The sequence below is a fragment of the Salarias fasciatus genome, chromosome 2 (genome assembly GCF_902148845.1).
Source record: "Salarias fasciatus chromosome 2, fSalaFa1.1, whole genome shotgun sequence".
Lineage (NCBI taxonomy): Eukaryota > Metazoa > Chordata > Actinopteri > Blenniiformes > Blenniidae > Salarias > Salarias fasciatus.
In genome coordinates, this window is record NC_043746.1 from 3,491,794 (window position 1) to 3,510,654 (window position 18,861).

The window sequence follows — 18,861 nt, forward strand, 5'->3', positions numbered from 1 at the left end:
ACAGTCAAAACTCCACGTTTGGTGACGTGTCAATGCAGCCACACACACACACACACACTCACACTCACACACACACACACACAAATATATTATAATAAACATTTTTCTCATTCGTTCACATTAAATCATTAATTGGACACAAAATAAAAAAAAAACTAAACAAAAACACTGTTTTTTGAAGTCACGATCTGTACAGTATGATACACAAACATCATTATTGTTCCATCGGCAATGATTTAAATAGACTTGACGATCAGCTGTACACGTATACACACCGACAACACGACACGAGGGATGCTGGGAGATGGCTGGGAGAAGTCCGGCAGTTGATTGATCTCTGTAGGTTCTGTACAGGTGGCAGGTTCCTTCCTTTGACATCATCTGACTCGATGCGGGAGCTTTTCAGCGGGGGCCAGAAGTGAGACCAGCGACGCCCAGTACCATGTGACACCCCCACCCCGCCAGCGATGCCCAGTACCATGTGACACCCCCACCCCGCCAGCGACGCCCATTACCATGTTCAGGTGACCCCAATCCTTAGCATGTGTAGATTAGCATTAAGAGTGCTAGCTAGCCATTTCTGACTATGAAAAAAGAGAGATTACATTTGTTCTTTGAAAAAAATCTGCAAAATATATTGTGTCTTTCTGGAGCTAAGACATTAGCAGCAGTGTTTTAGCTTAAAGGAAGCTGAGTCGCTGTTTTCTCCCTGAAAAAGTGTCTGACGGAAGCTACATTCTGTAAATCCTCTCTGTCTTTAAGACAGAGAGGATGATTGACAGGAAGAGCAGGTTTTTTTCTTCTCCTTCATTCATTATTCTGTTCCTTGTTCATGAATTAGCTGAGTTTGCCCTGGTTTTAATGCTAACGCTAACGTCTAGTGCTACTGATTCTAATTAGAGTAGTTTTTCTGGCGTAAGCTAGGAATATAGTTTCTAACCACTGAATAATGTGAAAGTAGCTTACCATATCTTAATTTTAATCACACAAAATTTGCAGTTTCCTAATGTAAAGTTGATTCTAAAGAGAAAGAAACCTTACCTTTGGTTCCTTCCTTCTTGTCCCACTCTGGACTCAGAGGGGGGTTCGAACATGCACCCTGCAGGAACTCAATCTGAGGCTCCTCTGCTCCCAAACGCAGCGTCAGCATCAAGCTAATTTGATCTAAAGTGAAAAACCTTTGACTTCAGGTGAGGTTGGGCTCATTTCACCCAGTCTGGCCGGTGGTCTCACTTCCAGCCCCCGGACTCCCTCCCTTGAGCCTCGTTCTGGGCGGAGCTGGCGTGGAGCCGTCTCTAGAGCAGGTGGGCCTCCAGGCGGAGCCAGTGCAGTCCCTGCCTGACGTAGCGGACCAGCTCCGTCATGCTGCTCTGCTGACTCAGCGGCTCCATCACCGAGTCCAGCTCCTGGAAGAAGTCTGCCGGGAAACACAGAGGCACAGGTTCGGTCAGTAACAGCGACCCTCCTCCGGGGTCGGAGGTCATGGCGCCTGCCGGCGGACCACCTTGTCCGTCGGCGGCCAGCCTGTCGGCCGTCTCCCAGTGTTCGTAGCTGCGCAGGATGTTGTTGGTGATGTTGACGTGGCTGGCGGCCATGTGGTGGATCCTCTGGGGGATGGCCACGCTGCCCGAAGACCCCGGCGGGGGACCGGACCCTCCCCCGGCTCCTCCTCCTCCACTGCCGGCGGGCGACGGGCTGAGCGATAGGGGGGACGGCGTCCCGTTGACCCTGCCGGACACACAGCGCCACATCCAGGGACTCAAACATCGAGGGAATACAGCTGCAGCTCAAGATGAATTTAGAACATTGAAGACATTTAATAAACGCTCTTTAGACATTGTAGCTTCAGCTTGAAGATTTCAAGTTGAAGTAAAGCTGCTCGCTCCTTCAGTTGTTCTAATAGTTCAACCATTCTGGTACTTTTCTACTTCACAGTTTTAATCACTATACGCCATCTTGGCTGTGAGCCATTTCTGCATGTTTTGGCTTGTTTTTAATCTTGTTTGGCCGTTTTCAGTATTTTAATCCATTTTAAACAGATTTTGACCGTTCTCGCTGTCCTTTGCCATTTCAGAGTTATTTCAACTCATATAAACAATTTTACAAGTTTCACACTTAAAGGGATACTTCAACAAATTAGTCATTTCGAACAGCGTACTTACTTATTTTGTGAGGGCGAGCTGTTGTTTATCCAGAGGTGAGTCGGGGAAGGTTTTCGGGACGGACACAATGGAAGTGGATGGTATTTTTGTTCCCCCTCGTCAAACTCATCAAATACAAAATCCAACAACCCCGAAACACTTTGGTGGACACGTTATAATCCACACATTCACTACGCTGTGGAACACCAACAAATAATATAGTAGCGTTACGACACTGAAGCAAATACTGGGAACTACTTTTTCTTTTGAAATCACTACGCCCAGACGCCATGTTTAGTAAGTAGTTCCGTCTTAGCAATCTTCCCATAAACAACTCAATCTGGTAATTTTGCATTAATATTTCACAGCGTAGTGAATGTGCGGATTATAACGTGTCCACCAAAGTGTTTTGGGGTTGTTGGATTGTGTATTTGATGAGTTTGACGAGGGGGAACAAAAATACCATCCACTTCCATTGTGTCCGTCCCGAAAACCTTCCCCGACTCACCTCTGAATAAACAACAGCTCGCCCTCACAAAAAAGTACGCTGTTCAAAATGACTAAGGAATTACGCTAAATGGGCCAATTTGCCAAAATGTTGAAGTATCCCTTTAAGATTTGTGTTCATTCTCAGATGATTTCACTGTTATGAAAGTTGCAGTTTTGATAATATTTTTTTCAGTTTTAGTATTTATCCTTTTAGATGTTTTTATCAATTGGGGCACCTTTCAATTACTAACTGTAGCTCCTTTTAACAGTTCAGTCTATTATAACAGCTTTAGAAGTGATGGTTTTTGTCGCTGTTTGGAGATTGAGCTGTTTTAGCTGGAACAATTCAAACTTCTTTCAGGATTTAACATGATTTCAGCTGTTTTAGCCTGTTTGGACACTTTTAGCCAAACACCCCATTTCAGCGTATTTACATGTTTCACAGATTTAAGCAGTTTTTATCATAATCTTTATAGCTAAAACCATTCAGACTTCCTAAATAGTTTTCCCTAAAATAATAGCAGCTGCTGGTTTTTTATTTTAGCATCACCTGGGGTCTTCACAGGTTATCTAAGCTAAGTTGGTTGTGTTAGCAGCTAGTTTATATTTTAACTCAGTCACACACAGAAAAAATAAGAAAAATCTCAGCAATGGTTGTAAAGAATCAAGCTGAGAACATTAAAATTAGATTACTTCAACATGACGTTTTATTTTTTGGGTTGTGTGAAACGCCTGAAACAGCTAATGTTAGCATCAATGCATCATTAGCTTGATTGTTTAGTTCGCAAACACACTACATTAGCACATGACAGCAAATCTGTTGATTTTGATTCAGACGTTCATTAAAATCTGAGCTAGCAATGACTCAGCATCATGCTAGCATCGCTAGCGCTACATGTTGAAGGCGGCGGATGTTCGTCTCTGGTTCTCTGATGTAATGTCTGCGGTGTGGCCTTGACCCTCGTCCACCCGCAACTTGTGGTAGATTTAGTACCACGTGAACACACACACACACACACACACACACACACACACACACACACACACACACACACACGGAGCTGCTGTGCAGCGTCAGAGCTGTCCAAAGTCATTAGCCTCACATCCGCGGTCCTCCACGCCTCTCCTCCTCCTCCATCCATCATGGCTGCTGCCCCCCCCCCCCCCGGCTCCCCCCTCCCCTCACATCTACAACTAATCAATCCCCTTATTTGCTTCCTGAGGGGTTTGTTTGAGCAAGTGGCTGTCAAGGCCGGCTCCAGTGAATTACAAATCCTCCATTATCCAGGTGAAGAGTGTGTGTGTGTGTGTGTGTGTGTGTGTGTGTCTTCTACTCTTCTTGTGTGGCTCAAAATTTACGATCCCATCTCCCACCTACCTTGTTATGTGATGTGGTGTGTGTGTGTGTGTGTGTGTGTGTGTGTGTGTGTGTGTGTGTTGACTTACTTCCCATTGGTCCTCCATGGAGACGGTGCTTGGTGGGAAGTCTTGGCTGAATTCTGGATGACAAAAACAAAATAAAACTGATTCGATTAATATCTTCATCACCGAACATCCTAAAATGGATCAGACCAATGACATGATGATGATTTATAAATCCACATCAGGCAGTGAAATCCTGAAGACTTTCTTTCCGAGCCCTCTCTCCAGACTTTAAATTCACATCTTGTTGCCTTTTGTCGGGTTTGCAGCTCTGAAAAATCAAAAAATCCCTCCCAGTGTTCCACCCGCCTGTTCGCTCTTACTCAGTGTGTGTGCAGCTTTCTTCCCTTTTCCTGACACGTTTTCTGCCACCTGTCGTCCCTGAGCTCAATTTCCTGCATCTATATTCCACATTTTGAAAAAACAAAGTGGAAAAAAAGCTGGAAATATCAGCTAAAATGATGAAAACATGCACAGCTTAAACACACACCACACACACACACACACACACACACACTGTCACTTCCCACAAATCCAATCCCATCACTGCAAATGCAGCACTGTGATAATGACATCCTGTGTAATTAATTAAACTAAACATAATTAATCAAAACAAGCACATTAAACCCCAACAATCCACTGCGATGATTGATGGAGCTAATTAATACGTTAATATCAAAGAGAAAGGAGGGAATTTAATAACCTGCTGCAAAATTAATGCACAGGCGGCATGAGAATGAATGTCGAATGTATTGGAGGGATTGTAATTGGCTGTGTGTGTGTGTGTGTGTGTGTGTGTGTGTGTGTGTGTGTGTGCTCTACCTTGAAGTACTCCATGAGCGAGCGTGAGTACTTGACAGCGTGGTCTTTCTTCAGATGAAACATCCTCAGATACAGCAGAGACAGACAGCGGTTGCTATGGAAACAAAAGCATCAGAGGGATGCATGAATCCTTCACTGCAAATTCCCTTTAAAGCTTTAAAACACACACACACACACACACACACACACACACACACACACCACTGGAGAAAATGTGGATCGCTGGAATGTAAACAGAGAAATTCCTTTTTTTAAATCTAAATTTCTGAAGTTTTAACATTGAAATTTAATAATTATTAATAATAAATTCTGCCTAATTTATAATCAACAGTGATATCAGCAGCATTGGGGGAAGATGCTCTAAAATTGGTACATTAGCACTTCTTTAATGAAACAGCTAACAACGTGAAGAAGCTGCTACTGTACCGGTTTATAGTTACCTTAACTAAAATAGTTCAAACTAAATAAAATAAAACAACAAAAATGTCTAAAGCTATGAGAAAAGGTAAAGAGGTTAAGATGGGTAAAAGGCTGTAATGGCTAAAATCAATGGCCACACTGTCAGAATAGTAAAAAAAAAAAAAAGTCCTAAAATTTCTAAAAAAAAAAAAAAAAAAAAGGCAAAAAGTACAAACTGCTAAAACAGCATCAAAGTGTCTGGAACCGAAACCTAAAACAATTATTATCAATGATTACTCGTCTAATAACCGACTTGTTTAAATGTTAGTGTAAAACGAAGGACTGTTGTGGTCAATAGATCACAGGTTCAGACGAGCCTCCAGACGCTCATCAAACCACCGCTTTAGGTCTGAAAGGTTGCTGAAGCCCCAGCTAACAGAGGAGACAACATCTCTGCAGCTAACTGCTTCCATATATAACAAGCAAAACGTACACACACACACACACACACACACACACACACACACACACACACACACACACACACGTGTAAAAGGAGTCAGTGGTACCAGAGCACGGCGAGCTTCTTCTCGGACACGGTGGCGGAGTGGCTGGTGAAGTTCTTCAGCCTCATGGCATACCTGCAGAGAGACGCTCCTCAGTCATGTGACCACATTTCAGCCGTCAGCAAGGAGAGAAACACTGAGCTGCTCTGCAGGAAACCCAAACCGCCTCTGAGAAAACCAAGATTTTCTTTCTTTTTGTTGATCCGATACAAAGTAACGGCTGAAACCACTGAAACTGATCAGAACCTGATCAATACCAACCTGATGGAGAGCCAATACCAATCTGAAAATGAACCATTATTATTTGATGAAGATCCAAAATAAATCTGATACCAATCAAATATCAATCGAGCAAAAATCTGATACTGATCCAAACCCAATCTGATCAAGATCCAACACTGGACAGATCCTGGCTCAATGGCAAGAAAAACCAGTGCTGGGATCTCCAATACAGATATTGACCTGACATTATCCAATACTGATCTGGTACCGATTCAGTACTGATCCATTACCAACGAACAACAAAGCAAGTCAGACTGAAATCAACCACAATCCAACCCGACACCAATCTGAGCTGTTTTCATCGATGTGGATCCAGTATTACCACCATCAAGATCAGGTCAACATGTCTCTGCCAGTGGAGAAATGCTCCATATTAATCAATCAATCAATTCCACGGCCTGCTGTGCTGGTATGTTGCAGGAAGAGGGGGGAGTTGGACCTGTTCCAGTGGACAGCAGGAGGACGGAGACACCGTGGGGGTGTCAGACTGTCTTTACAGAGCGAGGGTTTGAGACAGCTCAGAGTGAAAGCTGGATGTTTTCAGTCAACGTGAAGGAGGAGACAGAAGGTCCACTGGAAGACTTTTGGATTCCTGAAGGGAAACCCCCCCCCCCCACCAATCTAAAATGAAACACTATTCAAGCTAATGAGCTAAAGAACAAGAGAATTTCTGCTGAAACCGAAGTAAAGCAGCCCTTCTTCAACATTCTGCTGTAGAATCGGTGCGTACCTGATGAGCTCCACGGTCTCGGAGTACATGGTGTACGGCGACTTGGCCTCCAGCGGATCTCGCTCCATGGCGTTCCCACATTCAATGAAGGAGAGCGCGCCGTCGGCGTAGTTCACCGCTTTACCAAACTTGTCCATCTGTAACGGAGGAGCACAACAAAAACAAAAAACAAAAAAACTAAGTTCTTGTTGAATAATCACCCACCAAGATGCAAATTCCCCTGATAAATCTGAGGAAACAACGCGTAAACAGAAGATAAATAACAAGTTAAATAAATCTCATTTCATTGTTCAGGGGGGATCGGATAATTCTCCGTTACGGCGCCACACTCGCAGACATCATCAGTCCTTGAATGCAACGTTCCCTTGGAGACAAATGGTGCAATAAATAACACAAATTATACAGAGGGCTCCTTGATGGCAAAGAGATTCTCCTTCCGAGGGGACTTACAGTGAACATACAATCACAGCCTCACTGTACTCCTTCACTTCCTCTCTCTTTTTCATGTTAATCGTCTGTGACGTGTTTTCTCCTCACCAAAGCGTCGGCCTTGTGCTTCAGCCTCTTGGCCTCCTGCATGTAGAAGTCGGCGCTGTGGACGCTGCAAACACCAGAGGGGGCAGAAAGAAATACCATGAAGTCTACTCATGCTCCAATTTCACAAAAAATAAAAATAAAAGTGATTTCCATAATCAGTGAGTACAAGCGGCTGGCAGTGAGCTACACACAGCAGCCCGCTTCGGTATACACACCTCAGGCTCAGTGTAACCTTAGTATAACAACACAACATGTTGTTTCATGAATAATGCAGGCGCCTTTTGGGACAAATAAGCAAAGAAGATGCATCATCTTTCCAGGTCTGAGCATACAAGCTGTTTCCGGCACCTACGACACCGCGGCTAAATCTGGCGGTTCACTCGGAGTTCCTGCTATCCGCTTCAGCGCGGTGTCCGGTCGAGCGGTGAACGAGTCAAATGTTCAAACTTCACAAGGACAATCAAGTAAAACACCTCAAATAATAGAACCAGCAAGGAATTAACAAGTTGGAATGAAATCTTGAAGGCTGTGAGGCACGATGGGGCAGCTAGCGTAAAATGCTAGCCGAACTCGTTAATATATCAAAAAGACAAGCTAATAGCATGGCAATAGCATGGTCGGTTAGAAATGTTTTGTAGCGTTTTTTTAAACTTTTAGCCACCCATTAATAAAACTTGCACCCCTCTTTCAGAATTTTAGGCTTTTTCAGAGTAGATTCAGAGTTCCATCTGTTTCAGAAATTAGCTTAAACTGTAAATTTTATTTGAAAACTTTATTTCAAGACTCTCTTGACCAGTGAAAAGTTGTTAGTAAATGGTTGTGCTCAAGTATTTTCAGATTGAAATACCACCTCCGATCAAGCATTTGATAGTTAGCAGCTAGCATAGTTAGCGTAGGGGTTTGTAACCTTTCTACTGAAAAGGGTTTTAATACTAAATAAAACTAATCTTGTCGCGAGCAGGAAAACATGTTAACCTTCAAAATGAGGATAATACAGCTGAGATCACAGTTATGAATACAAAAACGGTTTATTAGTTACTATGAGACATTTTCCTATATTTGTAACTTTTAGCTTGTAGCTAAATTTGGTTTCAGCTAAATTTGCCAATTTAAATTTGAGTATTTTTTAGTGTTTCTCTGGTTTGGAACCACCTTATATATTTAGGCAATTTAGCTATCTTACAAATTTGTAGGCAGTTTTAACTACATTTTGAATGTTTTAAAAATTTAGGCAGTTTTTCCATTTTTGGACAGTTTCAGTTACTAAACCAGTTTGATCTGTTTTAGTTACTTTAAATTATTTAAAATCATGTTACCCTTTAATGATGTCCTAGCTATTGCTCATTTGAAGCAAACCTTAGACTTTTTTTTTCATGAAATAATTCTGAGGCCTTCCTCTTCCAGCAGGATTTTGGCGTATGTTTCGTTAAAGGGAATATTTGTGCTCCCTGTGCTAGCGTTTGATCAGTAACTCCGTTTGTATTGAGCGTATTTCCACGTACGTGTCGCTGAATGACAGTCGTGGTCTGCGGGGTTCTGCGGGGTCCATCAGCTGCTCCGACCACGCCTCCGAGTCCGAATGTCCGTTGGCGTGGTAAACGTCCCCGCAGGGCTTCTCGCCGTGGGAATCCACTTCCTGCAGAGGGGACCAATCATTTTGTGTTGAATGTTAAAAATGGCGGCGTGACCGTGGCTCCTCAGCGGTACTCACGATTCTGACGTGCGACGAAGCCTTCCCCTCCCCCCTCCTGTGTCTGTGTGACGAAGAGGAGGCTGAGGAGGAGGAGGAGGAGGAAGAGGAGCAGGGCAGTAACCCGGTGGCGGCGGCGGGAACGGCGCCGCCCTCCTGGACGAGGGAGGAAGCGCCGTCGCACGGGCGTTTGCGAGGGGGGTCGTCGGAGAGCGGGGACAGGAGAGGGGGGAGGAGCTTCTCGTCCCGCCGTCGAGACTGCTTCCTGTTTACAGAACTACCGACACAGAAACACAAAGAAGAAGTGAGGCTAATGCAGTAATACCTGATGGTGGCAGCAGAGGGCGCTGTGAGCTCCTGAACACCAGACCTACTCATGTCCTCATGCACAGCATTGCTTTATTTCACAGGTACATTAACTCTTAGAAGCAATGGAAATTATTTACATCTTTTAAGTCACTTAAAAACAAAGCAACCCAAATTAACAATCAACTCACTCAGAATATACTGTAGCTGTATGTGTATTTACTATCTATGGCCAACCAGATGTCACTGCAGGACAACAGAACGCCGCTGCAGTACCTTAAAAAATAATATGGCAGTCATCTCCCATCTGTGAACCCCTCTCACTGTGAGACCAAAGACCAGATTTCATGTTGCTTTAGGCAGAAGCTCTTCAGACTGTTTCAAACACGCTGCCAGCATTACGCAGCAGACCAGAGCAGCTAGTTTTGTGTCAGATTTTCAAGGCGTTATCATATTTTTTTTTCCGGTTTCGCTGTTCACGTGGCTCATATTCAGAATGTATATTAAAATATATCTGTACAGACCACCTTGGACCACAAGGGGTCAGTGTGTGATAGCAGAAAGCTGCTACACTGACAGAAAAACCTTAACATTGGAGGTTTTTTTCCCTCCACATGATGCTTTTCTGACGCATAGTCTGAAAAGTACCGCTGACAAACCCAGCTCCTGAAGTCCAGCTGAGTGACGGCGTGGTCCTTTTCTAACAGGGGTGGTGCTGCTGCCCCTCTGAACGGCCCCCCTCGGTCCTCCCACCCTGTCAGAGACACACTTTCCATGCTGTCATTCAGGAAGCGAAGCCAGATGTCAGCGTTGCCGCTGCAGCTTCACGGCTGAGGAGCTGAGCGCCGTCTTCCCTGCGAAGCCGCTGTGATTCCGCCTCCATGATTATTCCCTCGCTGCCTCGCCGCAGCTCCGGTGACTCATATTGTTTGCAACACAACAGATAATATTTTTATGTTTTTCCGCTCCCTGGAAACTCTCGGGGTTTGATGCAGCGAGAAAAGTTGCTGAGCTCGCAGAACGCGGCCCCGGGCTCTGGCATTAGTGATAATATACAAAATCACACAGACAAAGACTAATTAGCTCCTGGAAGAACGCGTGTGTGTGTGTGCGTGTGTGTGTGTGTGCGTGTGTGTGTGTGTGTGCGTACAGCATAATTGATGTGTGTGAGCTAGTTTTACAGCTATGCTAATCTGTGTGTGCAGGCGAGCAGGTCGGAGCGCTGCTGCCTCTTTTAAAGGTGGAATATATGAAGAAACCCGGAGCTCCTCGGCGTTTCCGGAGACTCCACTGTTACCCAGTAGAGCTCCGCTCCTGCGGCACACGCCTGCTCTGTAAATCAATCTTCCTCCTGACTTCTTTCAGAATAAATCAAAAACCCAATTGCAGGAATGCAGGTTTGACCTTATTCCATTGCGGCCGATGAAATACGGCGTGGAGCGGGAATGTCAGCGCGGCATCGCGGCGGACCGGACGGCCGCGTTGAGACGGACGGATTCAGCAACGTATTCGAAAAACTGGTGACTGAATCGATGAACGTAGAGGAAAGTGGCGCAGTGGTTCGCACTCTCGGAGCAAGAGTGTCACCGGTTCGAGTCTGCTCCGGTACCAGTCTGATTTTGTGCAATGATTATTCTCAAAGTCGGTGATGCTCACGAAGGAAATGAGCTTCATTCATTTGAAGAGTGGATTGTCTTTTTTATTATTTTATTGTCTATGGAAGTCTTCTTTCTCGGTGGAGCCGGTGTTCCGTCGAAATGTGCCTCCATTACGTCCTCCTCGTTGAGACGTCCAGACTGCGCCCGTGCACATGAAGGACTGCCGAGTTACATCTCACAGCCATCGATTTGTGCCTCTCCGCCTGACGTGAGGACCCCTTTTCCCCTCTAAATACAGCTGCATGTTGTGTTTTTTTGTTTGTTGGTTATTGTCAATATTTTATACCGTTTTACTGCTAATAATGCTTAAAGCGACACTTCAACATTTTGGCAAATTGGCCCATTTAGCGCAATTCCTTAGTCATTTTGAACAGCATACTTTTTTGTGAGGGCGAGCTGTTGTTTATTCAGAGGCGAGTCGGGGAAGGTTTTCGGGACGGACACAATGGAGGTGAACGGTATTTTTGTTCCCCCTCGTCAAACTCGTAAAATACACAATCCAACAACCCCAAAACACTTTGGTGGACACGTTATAATCCACACATTCACTGCGCTGTGAAATATTAATGCAAAATTACCAGATTGAGTTGTTTATGCAAAGATTGCTAAGATGGAACTACTTACTAAACATGGCGTCTGGGCGTAGTGATTTCACAAGAAAAAGTAGTTCCCAGTATTTGTTTCAGTGTCGTAACGCTACAATATTATCTGTTGGTGTTCCACAGCGTAGTGAATGTGTGGATTATAACGTGTCCACCAAAGTGTTTGGGGTTGTTGGATTGTGTATTTGATGAGTTTGACAGGGGGAACAAAAATACCATCCACTTCCATTGTGTCCGTCATGAAAACCTTCCCCGACTCACCTCTGGATAAACAACAGCTCGCCCTCACAAAATAAGTAAGTATGCTGTTGGAAATGACTGAGGAATTGCGCTAAATGGGCCAATTTGCCAAAATGTTGAAGTATCCCTTTAAAGATATAAGTAGATTTCTAGCATTTTTTTCAAGAACATTATTGTGATATTATATTTTTAATCAATCTTATTAGCAGTAAAACAGTATAAAATATTGACAATAACCAACAAAAAAACACGACATCCAGCTGTATTTAGTGAGAAAAAGTGTCTCACGTGAGGCGGAGAGGCACAAATCCATGGCTGGGAGATTTATATTAATATGTCAATATTTTATATTGTTTTACTGCTAATAAAGACTGATTAAACATATAATATCACAATAATGTTCTTGAAAGAAATGCTAGAACTGTACATGCTAGAACACCGGCTTGCTGTCAGAACTGGGAGGAAATGGCCGAACGGACGAACGGAAGGACGGAAGGACGGACGGACGGACGGACGGACGGACGGACGGACGGACGGACGCACGCACGCACTAACTAACTAACTAACTAACTAACTAACTAACTAACTGACTCGCTCACTGACTCTACCCAGAACGACCACAGCGCCCCTGAGGACGCAGCCAGGCGGCGCCGCCGGTTCAGCTCCGGGTCGCTCCCTCCTCCAGCCTCCACCTCTCGCTGCTGCTGCTGCTCTTTGATGGCGCCGAGACGCAGGAAAATATTTCCTCTGTCGCTGTCACAGTGAGACTTATTTATAGCGACAGCCGGCTTAGGCGGTTTTAATAATTCACGGCGAAAGCTGGAATTCACGGTTTGTCGCTCCGGCGTCTCAGTGTGAACTGAAGTCGACTGTCTGCTGGTGTCAGGAGAGCATCAACAATGTCAGGACTTCCTAAAAATACTCCAGGGGACTTGTGTGATTGTGTCTGCTCATGGCGAGGAGAGACGACCTTCAGCACAGCGAGGCCTTGCTCAGCATCGTTCAGTTTACAGGGCGTAATTGCAGATTCTTTTCTGGAAATAGAAGAACTTTTTCATTCATACCAAATAAGAATGAAGCTCCTCACTTCCCAGCTTCAGCTGTCGGTATGAAAGAAGCACTAACAGCGTGTGAGACGTCTGTGACCTGATTTAATCTCTGGATCTTTAGATATGTCAGAAACAAAGCAAAGAAGCTGCGCAGTAGATCTGGAAATGAGACACGTGTCACCGGGAAACGGTGTTTGATCTGAGAGTTTTTCTTTTTTTTGAAAGGCAGAAGCTTAGAGAATGTGAGACCGCTGCTGATCTTATCTATTCACTTTAGATTCAAATCTGCTCTGTTACCGAGTTATTTCTGTGTATCTTTTACGATATCTGAGTCCGTTGTTTTTAATTCACTTCATCACCCAAGGTTGAACGTCGGGTCTTTATTTCTGTTCATGTAACGACGTTCCCTTTCGGCAGGACACTAACCCGGTCACCCCGGAATGAACCCGAGCTCCAGCGGCTTCCGCTGAGCCTCACAGCACCGGCATTCAAAATGCTTTGAAACCACAAACCGAAGGGGAAATGAATGAATGAATGAAGTCCAGAATAACCGGACTGGATCACTGATGAAGTGCTGAGTGAAGGCTGAAGGATGAACGGCTGGGTGTGTGGACGGCTGCTTACTCTGCCGAGCTGCTCTTGTGGGTGTGGATGGGCGAGATGCAGGGCGGCAGCAGCAGGCAGTCCTTGTCCAGTCGCAGCTTCTTGCTGCCGCTGAGTGAGGACTCTCCGTGGTCGGACTGGGGGACGAGCAGGACAGACAGGAAGGTCAGAGGTCACAGAGGAGGAGCTCTGGAGAGTGAAAGCGTCCCCCACCTTGTGTCTCCTCTTGCTCTTGCTGGTGTGTTTCTCTGTCGGCGTCCCTGCGTTCGCCGCCTGTCTCCTGTGCTTCCCTGCGGCGTCTCCTCTGTCCGTCCTCCCGGCCAGCCTGGGATTGCTCTGCTCCGGGACAGGGGGGGTGTCCAGGACCCCCAGACCCGGGCACATCTTCTCCCGGTCCCTCGCCGCCGTCCTCTCCCTCTCCACGACCCCGAACCTGTCCCTGTCCTCTCGGTCCGTCACCCTGTCTCTGTCTGACAGTCTGTCCCTGTCCCCCTGTCTGTCTCTGTCCTGTGCCAGCCGCTCGCTGTCCTCTTCCTGTCTCTCTCCTTTCGCCAGCTTCTGTCTCTCTCTCAGCCCGGGCCACTCTCTCTCCTCCTGCTTCTGTCTGTCTCTGTCCGCCACTGCCATCCTGTCCTCCAGTCTGTCCCTGTCTCTCCCGTCGCCTCCGTCTCGCTCTGAAGTCCCGGTCCTGGGTCTGTCCCCTGCGCCCTGCCCCGGCACCCTGTTCAGCAGACTCAGGTCGATTTTCACCCACAGACTCTGGAGCTCGTGGTAATCTCTGAGCGGGGACACGGGCACGTCGTGTCCCATGCTGGACGGTGGGGACATGGCCTCCAGGTCCTTGGTCTGCCCCCCCAACCCCCCAGGATCCGGAACGGAAGTCCCAAATGGACCGCTGACGTTGCCGATGCTCAGAGAGTTACAGCCGATAAGGGCGCCGCCGTTACTGCCACCGCCGCCGCCGTTAGCGGACAAGCCGCCGCCGCCGCCGTCTTTGACTCGGAGTCCCTTCCCTCCGAACGTCCCCAGACCCCCGGCGCCCCCGGCCGCGCCGAGGCACGGGAGGAGAGGCGTGTGCACGTGCGCGTTGGACAGAGTGTGCGTGTTGATGGCGGCGCGCGGCGCCTGAGGCGGCAGCGCGGGGACCTTCACCGCCTCCTCCGTGTCGGACGGACACTCGGACGAGGACGAGGACGAGTCCGTCTCGATGAACTCCCGGGACTTGGGCGTGATTCTGGTGCTGGGGCCCCTGTGTTTCCTCTTGTCCTGGAAAAACATTCAAAATACGACACCAGACATCAGATCAACGTTAACGAAGAGCGCGGTGGAAAACGGCGTCAGAAGACATATTTCCAAACGTCTATCGGAATAAGAAGAAGCCGTTTCCTCTGTGAGATGCTCTAAGCCACACCTCATCTGTTAATGCCCTCTGAAACTGCTGCCAAAGACAAACATGCTAATCGAAGGCAAAGCGTATACAGCGATAATATCATGCAAACCAGGCGGCGCCAGTTGCCAGCTTGTTCTGTTAATCTGTGAAGTGAAATGAAACATGTTTGACGGACTAATTCTGAATGTCAGTGATATTCACAGGCAGCCTCTTCCTCACATGCAGACTGAAGGCTTCCCGAGACACTGGTGCACCATTTTAACAGAATTTTCAAAAACGCGTCTAATCGTCCTGTGAATGAGCGCCGACTGAATTTACACGCTCATCGACAGCGGCGGTGTGAAAAAGGTTGAGAGTGATCTGTCAGGTCAGGTTTCTCTACTGACTGCCATTTTACCTCTAAAACCAATCCAACCCTGTGGAGCTCAGCCAAAGTCCAGTTTATGGCCTGATTTAATGAATTTATACCAGCGAGCGTTTCGCTGAACTGGGTCTAAATACAGCTCTACAAACACAGCTGGGTTCCACTGCTTCATACTGTGGTTGTTTTTGCTATGAAACGGTTGTGATTTGGTTCAATCATGTAAACGTTGACCTCCGTCTCCACAGAGGACCAGTATCTTGGTCCTCACTGATCCGTCCCTCCGTCCATTTATTCATCGTCTTCCCTTCACGGCGTGATGGAAATCACCGAGGTTCTGTTCAGAGGAGGAATCGCAGGTTTTCACAAACCGGCTGAGATCTAATCTCCCAGCAGGCCCGTGGCTTCCACCTTATCGGCCGCGCTTCCAAAACAAAACGATCAATTCTCCAATTCCCCAGTCAGCCGACCGGATTCCCTTCATTACAGAGAGGCAGGAACGTATCGGACACGAGAAGTCCCGACGCACATTCATCCATCTTCATGCTCTCCCATGAAAAATGGCCGACGTGCCGTCGATGGTCATTAACACGACCATCTGACCGGGTTTGATTCTTCGGATCGCTCTTAGAAAACGGACTTCCAGAACGTGGAGCTCTGCTGGCTCAAGCCTCCAAACTGCACGTGTTCAGATCATCCTCAGTTTAAACTCAGAGTAGGGAAGAGCGGCGGCGGCGGCAGGTCTGCTCAGCGTCAACAACCAGAGGCGGAAAACGCCACGACTGTTCCCGGTATTTAACAACCCCCCCAAACCCCTGGACTCCTTCCATCCCATCTGCAGAATGCCTTCTCCTTACACTCGTGTTTCTGTGGAACTCAGGGGAATAAAACCGAGCAGGGAAAAGGGAAAAAGCTGTCCCCGCTTCCTCACTCTGCCTGGGAAGGCTTTCTGGAAAGTTCAGCTCTCCTTGGCGCTGACATTAGCGCCGCTGCCAGCTGCTGAAGCTGGCAGAGGATCAAACGGCGTGGCGGCGTGGCGGCGCTCGCGGCGGCGGCTGCAGATGTTCGGGCTCGTCTTGATTTCAGGTAATTTCGGTGAGGTTGCATCCTTGAGCGGAAACATTTAGTTTCCAGCTCGAGTGGCTGCTCCTCCAAACGGCGTGTGGAGTGACACCACCTCCACACCAAGGCACTGCTGCTCACAGGGAGGCGGGGGGGCGATGTCGGGTCGGACGCGTCACGCCGGGTCACTTCCTGCCGCTCCGGACGGCGACCGACAAGCTGCCGTTCAGCTATTTATCGGCGTTTTTCTGGGTTTCGGCCGGGCTGGCAGCCGCCCGCTAATGCGCTGCGTGTTAATTTGCCCGAATTCCAGAGAGCAAATTTCCTCCGACTGGCGACAGAAGAGCGGAGAGGAAATTTGTTTTGGGAGCGAGAGAAGATAAGGACGAAGGAACGAAGACCAGCGGAAATCCAAACAGGGAAAACTGTGAAGGGATTTCTTTTATTCTGCCTCATGTTTAAACTCCACTGGAGAAGAACCATTTCTCACTTATTTTCTTATTATTAAAGCATCAACAAGCTTTGTTTTACCAACCTGAATAACAAGATTTAATGAGGAGTTTATGCTTCCTATATAGAGAAAAAAAATATTCTAATTAATATTTCTACTGTTTCTCTCCTGAAGGCTGTTATCTATTCAGAAACAACTGATCAATAAATCGAAACACAACAATATTGATAAATGAATGTATTGATCGCAAATTGTTTCAACTAAACACTTACGCAGATGATGTTCTTGTATTTATCATGGTGTTTCTCTTGATCTTTTTTCCACCAGTTAATCACAGAGTTTTCCTGAATTAATCACTAATAATTGAACCTTTCCTCTCTTTGAATTGGTGCCACTTTGAGTTTGCAGAGCATCCATGCACGGTGCGGCTGTGTCCTGTGGTGAAAACCAAACACTTGCTTTTGTAAATCATTTTAAATCTTTTATATTTTGAATAAACGGAGTGCTTCAACATCCTGGTTCTGTTGAAGCGGTTCCAGAGGTGGGAGCTGTGGCGGTCAGGCTGAACTGGGGTCAAAAGGTGAATTCACAGCCGACGTCTCAGGACCGAAGCGAAGTGTTTTTCACTGGGTTCTTCCCGGCTTTGTTCTGGATGAGTCACTGGACGCTGAGCCACGGCGGCGAGGGAGGGAGGGATGGTTACAGAGCGAGTGTGTGTGTGTGTGTGTGTGTGTTTTGACAGCTGGGGTGCACTGCAGGTCGGTCTCAAGCATCTGGAAACCAGTTCAACGCCCACACACACACACACACACACACACACACCTGGTTGGCGGCGCCAGCTGCTGCGGGCGGCGCGGCGGCCTGCTGCTGCAGCGCCGCTGCCGCCGGAGCGGCGGCGTTGGGGCCGGCGGCCCCGCGGGGCTCCTTCCTGGGGGCCGTCTTCCCGCTGGGGGGCTTGCTCCGCGGCCTCAGGGGGTTCTGGTGCTCCAGGGAGGGCGGCGGCGGCAGGTCCTTGTCCCTGGCGGCGGGGCTGGCGGGAGGAAGCAGATTCACACGACTCAGACTCGCACTTCGAGCAAGGCACACACGGCGGCGCTCTGGAGGAAGGTAATGTTTTTCCCGGGCTCGCTCCGGGGGGCCGATGTGTGTTCAAATAAAAAAAAAACACAAGACAGCATGAAATAATTGAAAGCAGCATGCGCTCTGCCGAAGTTGTTTGGGAAGTCTGAAATGGAAAGAAGGGAGAGGAAGGAGTGACTGAGGGGAGAAGACGAACAACTCTCAGCCTCCTCCTAATTAGCCCAGCGTCAAGCTGAGCGCCCGGCTCCGCAGGAGGCTGTGCACTGGAAGCATTTTTCCACAGTGACGACAAACCAGCGGAGCCCCGTCTGGTCCTGGAAGACCTGATTCTTTCACCTGGAGACGCACCGATGCCAACAGTTTGACCGGTCCTGGTATTTATACCAACATCAACATCAGCACCAAAACAAGCTTCTGTGATATTTTACACTGAAAACCATGTAAACACTGAAAATGAAAAAATAATTATTTCTTCAGCTTCCAACACTTCTAATGCGAAGTATAAAACTAATGGGATTATAATGAATTGCAGAGTTTTTAATTTACATCACAAAACAAATGAAATTGCTAACTCCAGTCGATTTCAACTCAAGTCTGTGAAACAGGCTAAATGATCAATATCTGAACCATGACTTGTTTTTGCACAATCCCCAAACTAAACCAGCCCTGAACCACACGGTTACTGTCACCAGACGGAAATAAATATCGGCAGTTCACATTGGACCAGTTTTACGTGACGTTTTCATCCATTAAAAAAATGACTGCTACCAACGCCGATACTTCACACAGAATCTGGACTGAGACTTTAACATGATCGCAACACGACACAGCTGCTCTTTTTTTACTTTCTAAGCATTACTTCCTCCTTTTCCTTATTTTCCTTCTTACACTTTCCTGTTTTAACCAAACCTGTTCAGCATTTAAGCTTTTTAAATTTATTTCAGCTAAAAGATCAGAGTCATTTAGAAGATGGTGTAGAAA

At 46.9% G+C, this 18,861-nt stretch overlaps 1 protein-coding gene across 1 annotated transcript in view; it reads right to left on the bottom strand.

The window, feature by feature from the left end:
- Positions 1-1,252: 1,252 nt before the first annotated feature.
- The window catches only part of aff2 (AF4/FMR2 family, member 2), a 115,091-nt gene continuing 97,482 nt past the window's right edge, over positions 1,253-18,861 (bottom strand). Inside the window, exons 17-30 of the mRNA XM_030113744.1 lie at positions 17,623-17,830; positions 14,158-14,802; positions 13,750-13,872; positions 13,558-13,673; positions 12,488-12,637; positions 9,100-9,355; positions 8,891-9,024; positions 7,389-7,452; positions 6,852-6,988; positions 5,843-5,914; positions 4,875-4,968; positions 4,077-4,129; positions 1,505-1,728; positions 1,253-1,417 (exon numbers count right to left, since the gene is read on the bottom strand). Of these exons, the coding sequence (XP_029969604.1) occupies positions 1,296-1,417; positions 1,505-1,728; positions 4,077-4,129; positions 4,875-4,968; positions 5,843-5,914; positions 6,852-6,988; positions 7,389-7,452; positions 8,891-9,024; positions 9,100-9,355; positions 12,488-12,637; positions 13,558-13,673; positions 13,750-13,872; positions 14,158-14,802; positions 17,623-17,830 (2,398 nt within the window). The 3' untranslated portion in view covers positions 1,253-1,295. The remainder of the gene's footprint in view (positions 1,418-1,504; positions 1,729-4,076; positions 4,130-4,874; positions 4,969-5,842; positions 5,915-6,851; positions 6,989-7,388; positions 7,453-8,890; positions 9,025-9,099; positions 9,356-12,487; positions 12,638-13,557; positions 13,674-13,749; positions 13,873-14,157; positions 14,803-17,622; positions 17,831-18,861) is intronic.